Below are 17,738 nucleotides of genomic sequence, written 5' to 3'. Positions count from 1 at the left end.
TAAACCGATTATTTCAATTATATTATATGAGCTTGTATCTCAGCGGTTTGTTGTCATCAAGAATCTGTCGATCACCTGAAAGAAAAAGATTTGGAAAAACCACCTTATTGATTCCAAAACTTTAAATGTTAAGTTTGACTGATTACAGCTCTCTCTGTTGAGATCCAATATGGACAAAGACGTCTTTCATCATCTTTAATCCATTATATTTACCTCCCCTTCTCTTTTAGCATGAGACAAAATAAACACTGTCAAAAATAGGATGACAATCTTCAGTCAAACATTTTCTCAAAAACCTCTACATTTCTGATATATTTTATGGTATAGGACTCGTCGGCACAGCCGCCAACACTTCCCGTTGTCTGAAGTACTGTTTTTCTCCTCCTTATACTTTGTGTATAAGTGTTTGTGAAGCGTTTATGCTGATGGAATTGTGCGCCTGCAGCCGCGGTGCTCCAAAGTCAGATTGTATTCTCCACAGGAGTCTGGGCAAAGAGCCGTAGATCAGCAGTGCTGTGCTGAAACCTCCTAACCATTAAGATTGCTGAGAACAAAATGGCTTTTTGACGGGAACAAAAAGATTGAATAAAAATGGTGATTTTTACGGCCGTAGTATTCTACATGCCAGCTTTCTTGGATGGGATGTTTTATAGAGTCGAGCCTGCGCCGGCACCACAAAGCACAGTGTTTGTCATGGAAATGGTATGGATTATAGTCTTTAAGGTGCGAGATCAGTGGCAAAATATAGGATGGTGTTTATTGTGGTGCGGCGGAACGAGAGAGAAGAGAAATCGTGTGCATCAACTAAAATTAAGCTGGGTTTCGCTGCAGCAATATGCACTGGTTTAATCACTCAAGAAAATGTCATGCATCAAGTCAGTAGAAGGCATTGCTTCACCCAGACTACAGTGTCCTGCGCTCAACAACAGGCTTGTTTTCTAAGTGAAACCATACAAACCCTCCGGAGAACACAATGGCGGCCTGAGACCAAACTGTTTTTGCATTCTTCTCTGGGTGGTGGTGGTGGTGGTGGCCAACCTAAATGCCACATTACTCATGTGCTGTAGCCATGAGATTCACACAGTGACAAGTTGTCCCCAGTGGTCTGGGCTGTGGAGAATTTTGTTTTTCATATAAGTGACAATAAATTACAAATTAAGCGAGTAATAAAGATTATTGTGAGCCCTTTATATCTTGGTTTCATCAAAAGCATTTCAGAATAAACACGCAAACACAATGAACACAAATGAATGCAATAATTTGATGTAGGTGGACAATAAAAGTGGTTTCATATTTTACACTGTAGCCTCGGTGGAAATTAAAACAAGCGCGGGAATGTGACGGATTTGCCGATGATACAAATGGTCCGTCAGCACATCAATCACTCGGTGCCACTCTGCCCTGAAGGAAAACCACAGTGGCATCCCAACCAAATGGACAGAGAGAGAAGCTCACTCCATGTGAGTGTGTTTTCATAAATCACACACAGACACCAAAGAGTTTTCAGGCATCAGAGAGGAATGTACAAGTTAACACATATAAATAACTGCAGCAGTGACTGCACACATGGGATTGTGTTGAGAAATTAAATGTTATTATAAATGCATTGTAGGACGTTATTACAGAGTGGAAGTTGAGGCTATTTTGGATGACAATAGTCAAGTGTTGTCATGTTGTAATTACTGTCATTTTGTATCTCGTCTGTCTGACGTTTGTGCTGCAGATTACACGCTGAATAAACATGACATTAATATAGACTCAGGATCTGACAAAAAAAGTAGTTTTGTGACTTGACATAGATTTCCTCTTGTTCAACGATCGTGCTATCAGCCCATACCAAGATTTCATTTACTGCTAGAAATACTTAATACCTAACAATTCTGGACTTTCTTAAAAAAAGAAAAAGCCACAATCAATTATTTTAAAAATATCCAAAAGTTTTAGATCGATAAAACTTTAAAAAGTGAACGTGTGGAAGTGCATATGATCAGGTTGATATGGTTTTAACTTTAAATGAAATAACATGATGGGTCAGATTTTTCAAAATATATAAATAAAATGCTGGAATGTAAGAAAGAAAGTGAAGTAAAACTGAACTCAGTAATGGCTAAAAGTTAGCCAATAAAGCTACAACAAAAAAGCCAAAAATAAAACAGTATCCCACATACAACGTATACACCATAAAAGTGAGTTCTCTCTAACAGCCCATCAGCACATGATTAGCATGGAGATGACAGCCAGTTAACGGCTGACCAACCAAAGCACACACAGTTGAGCTACTTTCAGCTTGTGGTCGGCGAATAGGCAGTTTGTGATGTGGGCCACATGCAAACTGCAGGCGGCCATTTTAGGGGCACTGCTGTAAGCTTGACAACAGAACAATGTAAAAACTTGAGTAAGCTTGACAACAGAACAATGTAAAAAGTTATATTTTTAAATATTTTGAAAATGAGACTATAGTAATCAATAAGGGATATCTGTATATAAATATGTATATAAAAGTTAGCCACAATAGACAAACAATCAAAAGGATTTCCAAAAATGAACATAATTGCCCCAAAATTAACAAAAACTCACAAAATTGCTCAAAGATCACTTAGATGAATTAACCTTGTCCAGTTTGCCTTGATGTGGTTTAAAGACAATAAATCTGAAGAAACATTTAGCTTCAAGTTAGACAACTATGCACTTAAATTAGCTTAAAAATATATCCAAAATACTGTTACAATATTTAATCAAAATGCTCTCTAAATCCCCTCAGGAAAATAATTCACATGGACAAATAATTAAATGATTGATACATGTACTGTATACAACATTTCCCAGGGTTTGTAGGAAAATGAAACAGCCATGTTTTTCTGGGTGACTAAGCTTGTTAATCCACATTTACACATTCACACACATGGCTGATCTCTGTATATAAAAGAATTTATGACATGACAGATTTATTCAGTGTCCTCGGTTCTGCCGCACATTCTTCTTTCGCTGCATTCCACAAACAGACCACACGTTTCGTCACTGAAGACACTATTGGTTGTCTTTGTGTTTATGTGTGTAAACATATTTATGATCGTCACTCCGTATGCATTGTCTAGGGAGGTTATTCAGCCTTAATAAATTAAGTTCTGATTTGCTGCTAAATGTAAATACATCTGTCCGTCACAGTAAAAGCCTGTGGCTTTGACAGACCTCGTCCTTCTGTACAATCACCACGTCTCTGCACCCAACGGCTGCACAATGGCTCGTTTCTCAAGTGCTTCATTCGGCACATTTTTATATTCCAGCCACACTTCTCGATCCACAAGTTTCAATTTTCTCCCTCAGGCCATTTACAGTGTCCCACATGGTGCCTCCAGCAGGGCAGTTTCTCGCCATGGGGTCACTTCTTCTTGTACTGGCCTCAAAGAAACAACAACTCTCAATATGTTAATGTGAACTCATACTCAGAAGTGTTGTTCACTGACTTCTCTGAGCCTCACTCTGCAGCTGCAACACTGACCTGTAGTATAAGATACAGTATAACATGAACCCAAATCTTGCAGTCACTGATATTGTTGTGTTACAATGTACTGTCCCTGTTGATCTAGATGGTTCATACTGTTTAAATAACACATTATTATTATTGTTATTATTATTATTATTATCAGTAGTAGTAGTAGTAGTAGTAGTGGTAGTGGTAGTAGTGGTAGTATTGTAGTATTATTTTGTTTTAATTCTTCCACAAAACATATAAAAGTAAAGGTTAAGTTAGAAAGTGCACATGTCATTTGAAATGTCATGGCTAACCCTACTCATATCACCTAAACCAGTGGTTCCCAAAGTGAGGAATGGGCACCCGTTTTGGGGCGAGGAGGAAATCCAAACTCCCCAAAAAAATGTTAACATGAGCTTCAGTGATGCCTTCAGTAAGCAAAATGTTATAACTTTAAGCGATAGACTGGGCTCAGTGTATACGTCGTTGAATGGGTCAGTGTGTGTGTATAATGCATGAACTGCAATTCGTGGGTATCACCATCAGCTGTTATGGTTCAAGCTGTTAGCATAAAGATAAATCTAACCTTTTCCTAGGACAGTGAAGGCATCACTGGCATTCATCTGCATCTGACAATTTCCTTTTAACTCTGCTGTAGCCATGTGCTATGTGAAGAAACAGCTGCAGATTACCATCCTTATCTTGATGTTACTATACAGTATTGTAGGTGTTACAATACCAGTAGTGCATATACCAGTTTGAGAACCACTGGTCCAAGGAATCAGTGTCTTCATGGGCTAATACACAGTTAGGTGATTACTCTGCTGACCGTTCGACCAAATCGTCACACACTGCGAACTGAAGGTCTTCAGATACAGATACCTTTTTCTCTCTTGCCCGCACTGTAGAAAGGTCCTCAGCCAAACACCAGCAGAAGCTACGCAGCTGTGTGTGCAGGTCGGTGCTTTTAGGATATTTGACTTTTAACTTTAACTTGGAGGTCTTTGTAGAAATGTTGGTATGTTTCCAAGGACTCCTGCAGGACGGCACACATAGCTGCAAGGTTTTCTAAAGCTATTTCCATTGGCCTGTGTTTACCTGACACTTGGATTGACAGCAGAGTGATTGGAAATATCCACCATTCACTGCCGTGAGCTCCTGAGTGCACAGAAAGTGCTTTTGTAGTCTGGCTGTAATGGGCCAAGTTTGAATTGAAGGTTGAGAGAAATAGCCTCACTGCAGTCGCTCGCTGTGAGGAACTGACACACCACAAATAATACTCAGAAATGGGGTCCTGATAGCATCGCAAGCACAGCTCAGGTACAATGGCATGTAGGTTCTCATTTCAATGCACTTCCACAATGTTCTAATGTGCCCAATCAAATGGAGAGGAAGACACACTCCATCAGATGCAAACTCAGGTCATGTCTGATTGTGTGTTTGCCTTTTCGTAATCATCTTAATACTCAATTGCTGATCACTTTTAAAATTCACAGGACGATCAAAGCCACTGCTGACTCTAAAATCACACGACAGCGACAGAAAGATATCAAAGCCACCAATGGCGTAAACCTGTGTTCCGTGCAGCTCTTCTTTTAAATACTTTTTACATTTCTGTTGAAGTCAAATGTTTAGTGATTTAGTGTTTTTCTGTGTTTCAGTGTTAATGTACATTAACACAATAGGGTTCATCTGTGTAACTGACTGTAACAGTTGTGCATCAATTCACAAAACACTACGATCAAGATTGTTCTAAATATTCAGACACTTGCACAAAAAGTGACAAATTAATTAATGCTATTTTTATTTATTTTTTTACTTTTTGCATTTCTGTTGGGAAAGTAAAATGCTTCAGAATATTTTATTTTCTGTGTTGTTTTTTGTTTTTGTTTTTGTTTTTCTGCATACAATGTAGGGGAATGCATTTAATATGCAACTGAACATCATTACACAAATTTCTACCATTGAAGTTCTGGTGTTAAACTTCTTTTAAATTTAGATTTTTGTTATATTATTGCCCCTTTCCTAATTCTGACATTAGCTTTGTAAACAACACAATTATGACTTTGACCAATCCTTTGTATAGGCTTAATGGGTGTAAGTAGAAGCAGAACTGAGCAATGGTTTGTGGCTAGTGCTATTGTGCAACTTCCTGAATTGTACTGTATCTATGCAACAGGTCAAGATTTGAGACGTATCATATTGGATGCAGTTAAAGAACAACTCATTTTCATCTTATTATATCATGAAATTGTGATTATTTTATTACATTTTTGCTCCTTATGACCACACACACATTTATCATTCTTTTGTTTTCTTTGTTTTTCTCTTGTCACTATAATTATTGTGAGATGTTTATGACAGGACTCTTATAACTTTAAACTGCAGAAAAACCTTTTACAGGTGCATAAAGACTTGACATGACCGTGTTGCTGTATAAATACTAAAAATATATATGTACTTGAATAACAGCAAAAGTGTGGATTATGAATGTCTAAATAAAAATCTGGCTCTCGACAACATTATGGAAAATATCTATATAAGCTACCTTCTGTAAGAACAACAATTCGCCCACAACAAGGCGCTTGAAAGTACACAGTGTTACTATAGCCACATCGCCAATCCTGTAAAAAAAAATTAAAAAGCATAATAAACAGGAAGACTACGACAAAAGAGCACTGACAGACAGAGTCGCCAATCACTGTACGACTTGTGAAGCAAGTGACAAATAATTTTGCTAAATATAGGCGGGACTTCCTGTGAGTGACGTAAGCACTCCTAGTCAACAGTGGAGGCCCCACCCTTTGTGTTATCCAGCGCCCGTCAATCAAAATACAAAGAAATCTGACAGTATCACCTGATTTTAACGCGAATGCAATCGATATAATTTATTGAAAATGACTGGTGGCTTGTGACGGCCGGACTCCGTATATCCCGACGAGTCACGCAATGACTGGTATGTAACATCTCTCTTAGTCTTTGCCATCGATACAGCTAACAGTCTAACTCAGGCATCCTCTGCTTGTATTAGCTTAGCGCTGATGACTGTTTGTGATAATGCTAATCACCGCTGGCTAACTAGCTTAGCTGTTAACCTAGCTTACCCTACGGAGCGCAAATGCGTCCCCTTCAAGTGAACTATTCTTATACAATTTTTATTTTTATCGAATGTCGTATTTATGATGTTGTCTATTGAAAGCTAATACAGCAACACTGCAGAAACGTTACACATTTACTGTGTGTGTTTGGTTAGGTCTACATTAGCATCGACTGCTAACACTCAGTAACCTTAATGCTTTTTTTTTTAACCACTTAGCCCCAGACCAGCCACTGAAGCCTGGGGATATGGCTGCCTCAGAAGGGGACAATAGTCAAAGCGACTTTCTGCAGCAGCAGGAGGAAAGCGGTGGCAGCCAGGTAAAACTTCACTCTCGGGATTAGCACTCATTTTGCGTCGCAGCTACTGTCGTTTTCAGTAGCTGCTCACTGGCGCTCACCGAAGTTCACACATTTCAAACTTGGAGGTGGGTATTGTACCCTGATCTGAACCTCTCAGAAGACACTTCGTCTCAGGCAGCTTTCTAATCCCGCCTCCTCGGCTGGGATAGAAGTGACAGGCCAGTCCTTTACATCAGCAGGTTTAACTTGACTGCGGCCTGGGTGACCAACAACAGACAGCAGCAACAACAGTCCTTCGATATCCGGGTTTTATACATCGGTCTTGTGTTAGAAGTAAAACTCTTTGTGTCGTCTATACTAAAAGTTGTCATTGTCGATTAGGTTTTGTAAAGATGTAAGTACTAATTACATAATCATGTTTTTTTTCTAAAGATGTTCTTTGTTCCAACTACTAATACGATTAACAACAAGTCTGGTAACATTGGAACCTGCGTTTATTGTAAAGATTACAGGAAGTTGGAAAGCTTTGTTTTTGATGTTACATTGTGTTTGTTTTTATAAATAAGCCCTTTGCCCTTTTTGTGTCTTCAGCAGACCTGGTGCAGCAGGTGGAGGTTCAAAACCATAATTAATATAAAGGTGTTGTTATAAACAAAAGGTAATAGGAATAGTAGGATTAGCTTAGTTCAAGTAACATTAACCATGGTAGAGCTTATGTTTGTCAGCAGTACATTTCCAAATGTTGGTATCAAGGAATGGCTTTGTGTGTAGTTCAACAGAAACATGGAGTTTTACACAATTTTTAGCTGGGCAGTCCTGTCATCACAGCTGCCTGTCAGCAACTGACACAATGACAACTGGTTCTTGAATTTAAGATGAAGTGCTTCACAACAACTGTTTTTTAACACCAATTAGCTGCATAATAAGTTGGTAATTGAATTGTATTGAATAAACAATTTTAAAGAGTCAGACACGCAAACAGCTCATCTTTGGCTCACTTGTCCCTATGGCTATAGCCACACCACTCTTTTTGTTTAAAGATCTTTCAACAGCTGTCTTTATTGTGTACAAATAAAGAGCATGCAGCTGCCCTTCCCCACCCTGCAGGGAGAAATATGTTTTGAATGCCCATGAGTTGTCCTTGTGACAACACCATTGTTTAACAATAATATTAACCTAGTCAATGCTTTTATGTAAAAGAGCAAGCAATACATTTAGCATTCAAGCCTACAAATTGACCACTCATTATAAAGATGTACCTCACGTAATAGTATTTATCCTAATCCGGCAGGATATTGGCAGATATCTTTTTATTGTTTATTTAAACAATCTGACAGTGTTTTTACAGGAATAAACTATTGCATTCAAAATGCAAGTGGATGGACATTTTCAATTAGTTGAAATTACCTGAGACATGTTTATAATGCTAAATGAGGGTGTGACATTTGGATTCATTTCAATAATAAAATCAACATGTTTTCATGTTGTCTTCCTTCCAGTTAGTGGCACCAAGACGTGTTTGTAATGCAGCTAACACATGGTCAGAGACACAAATCAAAATACTTAAACAGAGAAGAGAAGTTGTTATTTACACAGTAAATAGACTTCATTTAGATGTTTATTGTTCTAAAATAGTGTTTCACACAACATATTTCCAGCCTTGTTTGAATTAGCTTTGTGATCAATTAAAATTAGCATAAATCAGCAGTGTTTACCCAAATTCTGATGTTAGTTTAGACCAGTGAGAATTAAATGCATTTTGCTTCCCATTGTTTTGCTGCCTATTGTGTGAACTGTTGGCAACATTGTTTCCCACCAGGCATTAAAACATGTGCATACTTAGTTTTGTATTGTGTTCAAAAGAAAAAGAATGTAGCAATGTTAGCTTACTGTTTTGTTACATACATTCCCTCCCTCGCCTACCGGTGTTCTTTGAAAGCAGATGTAGTTTCCTGGTTCAAGAGTGGGGCTCGTGCAAAATTTCCCTTTTTCCACAGGAACGAGAAATGCATTTGCTCATTTTCTGTTGTATAAGAGATACACCTCCAGACGGTTGTGTAAAGTCAGATTTCTCTAGGTTTTTCTACAACTGGTCAGCTAAATATAGCACAGACCCTATGTTGTTCCCTGAAGCTGTACAGCTTTAGCAGTGTTTAAAGTGACATACATTTAATTATTCATTATTTAAATAATAATAGCAATAATATTCATAATATAGTCAGCCTCCTCCGAGTTTTGAAAGTTAAGCTCATCCTTCCATTGCCCTTCTGGCTGTTGCCTCATTAGATTTTAACATCTGCATTACTGCCACTTTCTTAGTCGTCACTGGGAAATAGGAAAAAAAGGCTGCAGTTGATAACTGATGATCATAATTTTTTTGTGGCACTGATGCTTGTTTTTTCCTTCGATCATTGTTCCCACAGGCATCAGATTCCTCTTCTCAACTCACTGGGACTGATAAATGGGAGGTCTTGACACCTACGACTACAAAAGATGATTCTGGGTTGATACAAATCCAAAGTCAACCAATATTAACATCCAATGGACAGTATGTTCTTCCTATTCAGAATTTACAAACTCAGCCAATCTTTGTGACGCCGGGAACAGCCACCTCCAATGCCAATACAGTGCCTAACATTCAGTACCAAGTAATTCCTCAGATACAAACAGCGGATGGACAGCTGAGCTTCTCCTCAACTGGTTTGGAAGGAGCGACTCTGGCGCAGGATGCCACGGGGCAAATTCAGATCTTGTCCGATGGTGGCCAGAGTATCAATGTTACGTCTTCTGAAAACATCCTTAATAACAACCAGAGCCTCATAACACAGACTGGTAATGTCCAGCACATCCAGGGGGTTTCTCTTGGCAGCTCCACCTTCAACAACCAGGGTCAGGTTGTTGCTAACGTGCCTGTGGGTTTGCCTGGGAATATTACATTTGTTCCTATTAACAGTTTGGACTTGGAGTCTTTGGGCCTTTCTGGAGCTCAAACGATAGCAACGGGGGTCACTGCTGATGGTCAGCTAATAATGGCAGGTTCTTCTTTGGATGGCTCAGAAAATCAAGTGAAGACTGATGTACACCTCTCACAGACAATGCCAGACACAGAATCAAATGCAGATGCTAACATTTATGTGCCAACGTCTTCCTCCGACCTGCACGTTTCAGCAAATCAATCAGGTCTACTGACACAGGTTTCTTCATTGTCATCTGGGGGGTCAGAACAAATCAACTCAAGTTCTGTTCTCCAGGAAGGCTTTGTCCAACAGAATCAGGAGCAGAGCATTCAAGTGTCCTCAGCCCAGCCCATCCTGCAGCTGCAGCCAGTTCCGGTCCAGACCACCAATGGTCAGATGATGCAAGCAGTAGCAACAGGTGGGCAAAGCCTGCAAAATGTGCAGCTAATAAACCCGGGGACCTTCATTATCCAAGCCCAGACAGTCACATCGTCAGGCCAGATTCAGTGGCAGACTTTTCAGGTGCAGGGAGTGCAGAACCTGCAGAACCTTCAGCTGCCCACCCAACCGCCGCAGCAGATCACTCTGGCTCCAGTCCAGACCCTGTCACTGGGATCCAACATCAGCACAGGACAGATTCCCAACCTGCAGACAGTGACAGTTAACTCGGTTTCACAGCAAGAGGGAGACACAGACGTCCCTGGAGGCGGAGGTACAGTTCCTCTCTTCAAGTATTTGTATTTCCCTAATGTTCCCTTGAGAGGCCATACGGTGAAAAAAGTGGTTGCTGTACTTGTCTTGAAGCAAGAATCTTTTAGACATTTCTAGCATAACGGTTATTGAAACTAGACTCTCTAAGAAGATAGTGCTGTTGTCTTTCTTCAATTCCTGCAAGTATAAACTGCACAGGTTTCACACTCGGTAACAGTTGGTAAATTATGTGTGAATTAAAACTATATAATATTACACTTTTCTGCAAATAAAATGAAATGTGTGCCATGGCTCAAACATGGTTGAGAAACACTGCATTAGATTCACTGTTATAACTGAGATAATTGATTTGTCATGTAATTATTTTATCACTGTGTTTAATATCAATGCTTACTGGATAAATTTCCTGCCAGCCTGTCACTCGAGACGTCATAATTGAAGGGTCTTGGTATTATCACACACATGTGCCTTTCAGACATTCATATAAAGGAAGAACCAGACTCTGGAGACTGGCAGCTGAGCAGTGACTCCACCCTGAACACCAGCGATCTGTCCCACCTTCGTGTCAGGCTGGTGGATGAAGAGGATCAGCAAGGTCAAGAGGGCAAGAGGCTGCGCAGAGTGGCCTGTACCTGCCCCAACTGTAAGGAATCAGGTGGAAGGTTAGTTTGTTTTTGTTTTCATCCCTTTAAGCTACTTGACAAGTGTTGTAACTGAAATGAGATGTTAATGAGTGAAATGCATATTTAGTTCTTTGACAAGCAACTTTATTATTCATAGGCTAAGAATGTGTAATGATTAGGCTAAAGGTACAAATTATATGGAAACTGTTAGCAGCAGTTGTACACAGCTGATGACGCAGCAGTGTAGTTTGTTAGATAGAAGAAAGTAATTGCAGATCAGAATTTAGGCAGTAGGTTAAATGGACCGTACCAGCAGCTATGCTTGAATCTGTCAAACTCAAGGCCAGAGGGCTACATCAAGCTCATCACATCGTTTTATGTGTACGGTTGTTTTAAAATAAAAAAATACAAATTTCTGAGTGCATATGACATATATAGGTGAATAATTCTCAATTATTATTTCTCCAATTCTAATCAAGGGTATGTTAACTCCCATAAGTCCATTTCATGACCTTCCTCTCAGCATCCTGACAAAGCATTAGACTGTTCACTTAACTTAGACTGTTTTTCAAATTTTCTGTGATTAAGTATGACTCGTTGAACTAAATTGATGATGTTCTTTAATGTGGTTCTACATCTGTCCAGTTTTGAAGTTTGAAGCACCTGCACTTCATCTTCTGACCTTTTAACTCCACCAAAATAACTCTGTGTTCTGTTAAATTCCAAGGTGCATTTAAAAGGTCGTGAATGAACTTGCCTGAAGCTGTAGAAACAGTGGGATGTCACGACTGGTACCGGTGTCTGCACGAGGCTAACTGTGCGTGCATGTGTTCTTGCAGAGGTTCCAGCATGGGGAAGAAGAAGCAGCACATCTGCCACATAGCAGGCTGTGGGAAAGTATATGGGAAGACATCGCACCTGCGAGCACACCTGCGCTGGCATTCGGGAGAGCGACCTTTTGTCTGCAGCTGGATGTTCTGTGGGAAGAGGTTCACACGCAGCGACGAGCTGCAGAGACACCGGAGAACACACACAGGTGCCCTGTTTTTTTAAACCATCACTCTGTGTTTGCACAGCAGCAAAACAGCAGTAAAATAGTAAAACACCTACAGTCAAATGTAAAAGCCAATTTGGGATAACAGATTATTGTACTTTGATGTTCTGAGGTTACACTGACCCGGCTGTGATAGTTACCCTGTGTTTTCTGCACCGTAAATAAGAAGATTTGTTACCATCAGATTATACAACAAAAGATGAATTTAATTAGCTGTGGCTCTGGTTTTAATACATATCCCATGGTTCCTTGTTAAGTGTGGACGCAACCTCAGAGCTGCACCAGCACCTGATCTGCTTTGAATTTTAGAAGATATGTCTTTGTAGTTACCATAGTTTGCCACAGGGTAAAACGCACAGTGTTGTTTGTTTTAATGTCAATGCAGGTTGTTACTGAAGAAAAGCAGGGATTAAAGTTTGGCTGGTAGTCTTTGTTTTTTACTCTTTAGTAAAACTCTCGTCTTTTAGTTGTTTGTCTCATTTTCTATGGCTTAACTGAATAAAAGTCAGGTATGTGGTACTCTGGAACAAGTTCCTTAAGTTTACATACTGTAGCGTTAGTGTTGCAGTAAACAAATGTTGTTTGTGATAATTAAGGTTCTAGCCATGCACACATAATAGACCATATGTGCTAATGAAGGTGTAAATAGTTGTTCTATGACTGCTTGGTTTGGCTTCAGCCACCACCAAAACACTGAAGATAAACTGGCTGAGGACCCAGTGCTGGAATTTTCTCCCAACAACTGTGAATCTTTTCGTGATATTTTGAACAGTAGATGGTGAGAGGTTCTTTCTTCGCCTTTAAGCGATAAACTCTTGGTTTTTTTTGTCCTGGATTTTTGTAGTATGCAAGCATTAATTTCTAAATTGTATAAATCAATACACCAACACTAAACATTTATTTCTACCTCAGTGTTTCATTGAATTAAACATACTTTCATTGACTTTTTGTCAAAGTGGGTTCATACAAATGACTGCTGCGAATGTACTCAGCTTGTATTTACTTGCATTTTTGTGACTGACAGGAGAGAAGAAGTTCGTCTGCCCGGAATGCTCCAAGCGCTTCATGCGAAGCGACCACCTGGCCAAGCACATCAAAACTCATCAGAATAAAAAAGGCGTGAACTCTGGCAGCTCGGTGGTGGTCCCTGTGGAGTCGGCGGGTTCCTCCGACAGCATCATCACGACGGCGGGTGGCACCACCCTCATCCTCACCAACATCCAGCAGGGCTCCAGCGCCGCCCAGGACATCCTGGCCAACGCTGAGATCCCTCTGCAGCTGGTAACCACAGTAGCAACCGGTGAAGTCATGGAGTAACGGCAGTGATGACGCTGCTCTCCCGAACTTGTACAAACTCTCTCATACTGTGTACTCGCCTACCTGTTTTTTTATTGTTCCTGTTTGGAAGAAAAACTGAAATTATAATTATATATATACATATATATATAAATATACCTATATATATTTTAACACAGAAATACTGTAGTCAAACCCACATCCGTACTCAGTTTTTACTGAGTAAAAAAAAAACTTGGTGTTGAATAAATCCATTGCAGTAAACACAAGGAAATGCCTTATTTTGTACAATATTGTGTAGTTCAAATGTAGGAGGCCATTTTGTTTTAAATCGACTCATTTGTTTATAATGTGTTTTCACAATAATGTGGTAAATTGAGTATTTTTTTTCTCTCTGCCTTTTTAAGACGTCCTGGGCTCAGAACCATTTTCTTCTCAAGCTAAGAATGAATTTCGTCCAGAGGAAAAACTTTTGCCAATGTCCTGGAGAATTATCCTTGTGTGTTCCACTTTCCCTGCCGTGCACCCTTTTTATTTTTTTTTTATTGACTATCTCCAGTGACATTTTGCAGGTAAAAAAACAATCAGAATTTTGTATTTTAAATCCTCTCAAACATGAACGTATTGATATGATATGCATTTTTCTGGCTTATTAAAAACATTTTATGAACCACTATTTATACAAGATTTTACAGTAACAATGTATTTGTGATATAAAAAGTCAATATTTCCTACAGTTCTGTTGTATGTAATTGAAAGATGTCTTCTTTAACTGAAGATTTTATCTTGTAAAAAGGTATTTTAAACAACGACAAAGCCATTTTCAGAAATAATTGCCAAATTTGACTCCAAACTCAGGGTGACGTGTGACTGTGTGAGTCAACCTTCGGTCTCCTCCAGCTTTCTGGACAAGAGCAGGGTGTTAAGGGAAAAAACTGTAACGAGACGGACCAAAAGCTGAGGTGAATTCATTTGTCACCATGTTTGTTGTTGTTTCTCCACAATAAGGTGAACTACACTTATAGGAAAACACTTTGAGCTATTTCATGTCATGCACCACCATACTGTTGCGATGCGTAACGAACGATTTCTTTTTTGTGACAGAACTCTTCCCTCTTCACTGATGTCCGTCGTATCCCTTTTGTATTAAACTCTCTTTTGTACATTTCGCAAGATACAACTTTATATTTAGTGTAATTGAACGTGTGATTGTCTTTTTTTTTCTTTATGTTGTAATTCCCTGGTTATTTTTTTTCTCTTTTGCTTTAATGGTGAATGCGTCCAGTGAACAGCAGCATGTCCTCTCTGTCTCTACACATGTAAATGTAATTGTTTCTATTTTTTTACTCCAGTGGCCATAATACAGTAACTCTTTGTGAGGACTCAACATGCTGCACAGACAGTATCGGCTTCATTATGTTACTAAACACAGACATTTTACCTTCAATCAATTCTTCTGTACAAATTTGTCAATATATTATCTATATAAACCTTTTTGTCACACTTGCAATTTCCTCACTTTTTGCTTATATTCTTATTTGATTGCTGTGTCTTGTTTCTACTCTCCCTGAATCTCACCTTTGTAATTTTCTTTTCAGATGTAAGAATCAAGTTAGGTAGGTATAAATAATGTTACGAAACTTCTAATGTTAAATTACTAAGATACTACAGGTAGGTCTCTAATATTTAAATTTGTTTTGCTGTTTTTCGCCTTTTTGTATCCCAAATAAAAATGATTAAAGAAATTGTGATAATTTTGAAATAGCAAAAAATATTTTAAAGCCAGGTAGATGTCATTAGTTTTCTAATTTATTTATTGGTAAAGATTAACTAGAAATCACTTGTGAAAATACAACACATGATACTTCTCTGGCCCCTGGACAAAAATACATTATTCTAAATTTTTATTTTTTTTAAAAGGCTCAGCTACGGCCTTTAAAAGGCAAAATATTGCTGACAAAATAGTACAAACTGTTATAACTATCACTACTATAGATGACAGATTAAACCAACCACTCAACTGGTTCAAACTGATCCAACGCTGTGCTCCTTTCTGACAATAAAACAACACCGTTTTTTTAACTTTTATTATTATTTTTTAAAGAACACATTGATTCTGCTTGAAATGTTGTAGTATTAGACCTGGAGAATGATAATGTGACCTATAAAATCTTTGTTTTTGTGTTGTTGCTCACTCTTCTACAGGACCTCCACAGACCAGTGTTGGTAGTCCAGTAGATGTCACTGTAGCCATGGCAGCAGGAGCAGAGGTGTGTTCGTTTGACCTCTGGACCTTCTTCAGGATGAACAGCTGAGAAGATGCACAGGAGTCACAGAGGTGAAGAGGAGCCGTGTCCTCTCACTATTACAGGTCAGTGTTAAACACACATTTGTACTGCACCTGCTCTGTTCCAAGACAATGAAAAATATCTAACGACGTTGAACCAAACCTATGGAATTAACAGTTTATGGTTTTTACCTGTGTTTATTTTTAGATTAATTGACGAAAACATTTTTAAATGGTGTTATAGTTAGTCATGGTAAAAAAAATAAAATTGCCTACAGTTCCTGGACCATATTCCCTTCCTTACTGTTAATAAGAAATGGATGAACATAGTGTACAGTATACCAAACTAATGCTGATGCAAAACCACTATGTGTGTTGGCTGTGTAAATGAATCATTATAAATACAGTATCCTGGAGAACTGTTTAATTACTAGTAAGGTGGGGTTTTCTTTTTAATGAGATCACAGGTCTTTTTAATTGTTATCCTTTAGAAGAAACAAGAACGAACATAACAGACTGAATAGAATAAAATGTCTTTTTTCCACGCCTTCATTAACCTGTCAAGAATGCTAAATTGTTTACTAACCTTATGTAACAAACACAAACACTTTTCCAGCAGGCAGTGCTAAAAATCCAGTTGTAAATCACTGTTAGGTGAGTGATCTTAGTATAGCACAGAGCTCTGATATCCCATTTACCTGTACACTTCCAACAGTAATATGCCAAAACTTTCATTCAGGCCCAATTTAACAACAAAAAAAGTTTGACGATTACACTCTTAGCTTAGAAATTGTTAAATAACATTTAAGGAAAAAATACAAATTACAGATTGCAGACCTAATTTATCCTGCTGATTATTTCACTCTTCACCTCCATGTTTGGGTTTTAAAAGCAGCTTTGTAAGCTTTAAAATGTGTTACTGCCACCTACAGGATCCATGTGGAATTGACATATATCTTAATAAACATAAGGGAGTTCAGATAACTTATTGATGACAAGGTACCATCGTTATAGGGTATGAAGCTTAATCTAGTGAATTTTGTTTAAAAAAAGAGTCTATTCTGTGTGTTATTGAGTTTTTGATAAAAGCGGCCATAAAATGTGATCTGCCAGTCTAAAGAGAACTTGTGTGTTTTTTGTGGTTCCTTTCATTTGCATAATGTAATGAAACCAATTCATTGTAATGCAATACCAAGTGCAGCAGGAACATAGAATGACAGTTTGAGTTAATGAAATGTGTTAACGGTATCATCATTTACTTGTATGTTAATTAGTCCAATTAATTTCCCCTGCTCGGTAATCTGAATACTGTAATAATCTTTGCTCCCCTGCAGGAAGAGAATCTATGATTCACAGACCTCTGGGACAGTCGGCGTTGACGGTCGTGGATTCTCCACATAAGAAGTGTGTCAGGTTTGTATGTTGTTACTTGAAATATTTTTCCATCCTGCCGCTCATTTTTGTGTTATTTCCGACTGTTTACGACTGGCCCGAAGCTTTTATGATGCAAATCACAGCCACAGCTGAGAATAATTGTCTGTTGTCAGAGGCAGGAGAACTTTGTCTTGCTTGACGAAGTGCCAGTTCCTCATAACAGGAGGAGGCTCGGCTTCTTCTGGCCACTGCAGATAAAAGCTGCCATCAGTGGGTGAAGCTCATCAGCAGGTTAAAGGGAGAAGAGAGGGTGGCGTAGCTGCTGCTGCTGCTGCTGCTGCTGCTGCTGCTGCTGCTGCGGAGCGTGACTGTCCACTGTGCCATTTCAACTGACCACCAAAGATTAGAGGCCAACTTTGTCAACAAAGTGGTGACGTTCTTTTCTTTGTGATGTGTGTCAGATCTGGTCTGGATCAGACTGAGCAGAGGTGAGTATGTGTGTGTGTGTGTGTGTGTGGGGGGGGGGGCTGTCCACATAATAAAAAGAAACACACTGATGGAGGAC

General features: G+C 38.9%; 1 protein-coding gene across 21 annotated transcripts in view; it reads left to right on the top strand.

The window, feature by feature from the left end:
• Positions 1–6,215: 6,215 nt before the first annotated feature.
• The window catches only part of sp3a (sp3a transcription factor), a 41,604-nt gene continuing 30,081 nt past the window's right edge, over positions 6,216–17,738 (top strand). For 15 of the 21 annotated variants that reach the window (XR_003052262.1, XR_003052255.1, XR_003052254.1 and 12 more), the window contains exons 1-10: positions 6,217–6,428; positions 6,789–6,889; positions 9,295–10,540; positions 11,015–11,201; positions 12,002–12,198; positions 13,241–13,497; positions 13,920–14,084; positions 14,371–14,474; positions 15,718–15,883; positions 17,134–17,661. Coding sequence is in view for 3 of the 21 variants with exons in the window: in XM_025063968.1 (XP_024919736.1) it covers positions 6,422–6,428; positions 6,789–6,889; positions 9,295–10,540; positions 11,015–11,201; positions 12,002–12,198; positions 13,241–13,497; positions 13,920–14,168 (2,244 nt within the window). In the remaining 18 variants the exon portion in view is untranslated. Of the gene's footprint in view, positions 6,429–6,788; positions 6,890–9,294; positions 10,541–11,014; positions 11,202–12,001; positions 12,199–13,240; positions 15,023–15,110; positions 15,129–15,717; positions 15,884–17,133; positions 17,662–17,738 lie in introns of those variants that run through there. The other 6 variants (XR_003052259.1, XR_003052256.1, XR_003052268.1 and 3 more) reach the window with 6 other exon arrangements.

Source organism: Cynoglossus semilaevis, chromosome 16 (assembly GCF_000523025.1).
Source record: "Cynoglossus semilaevis isolate Cse_v1.0 chromosome 16, Cse_v1.0, whole genome shotgun sequence".
Taxonomy (NCBI): domain Eukaryota; kingdom Metazoa; phylum Chordata; class Actinopteri; order Pleuronectiformes; family Cynoglossidae; genus Cynoglossus; species Cynoglossus semilaevis.
This window is presented reverse-complemented; position numbering and strand designations above follow the sequence as displayed.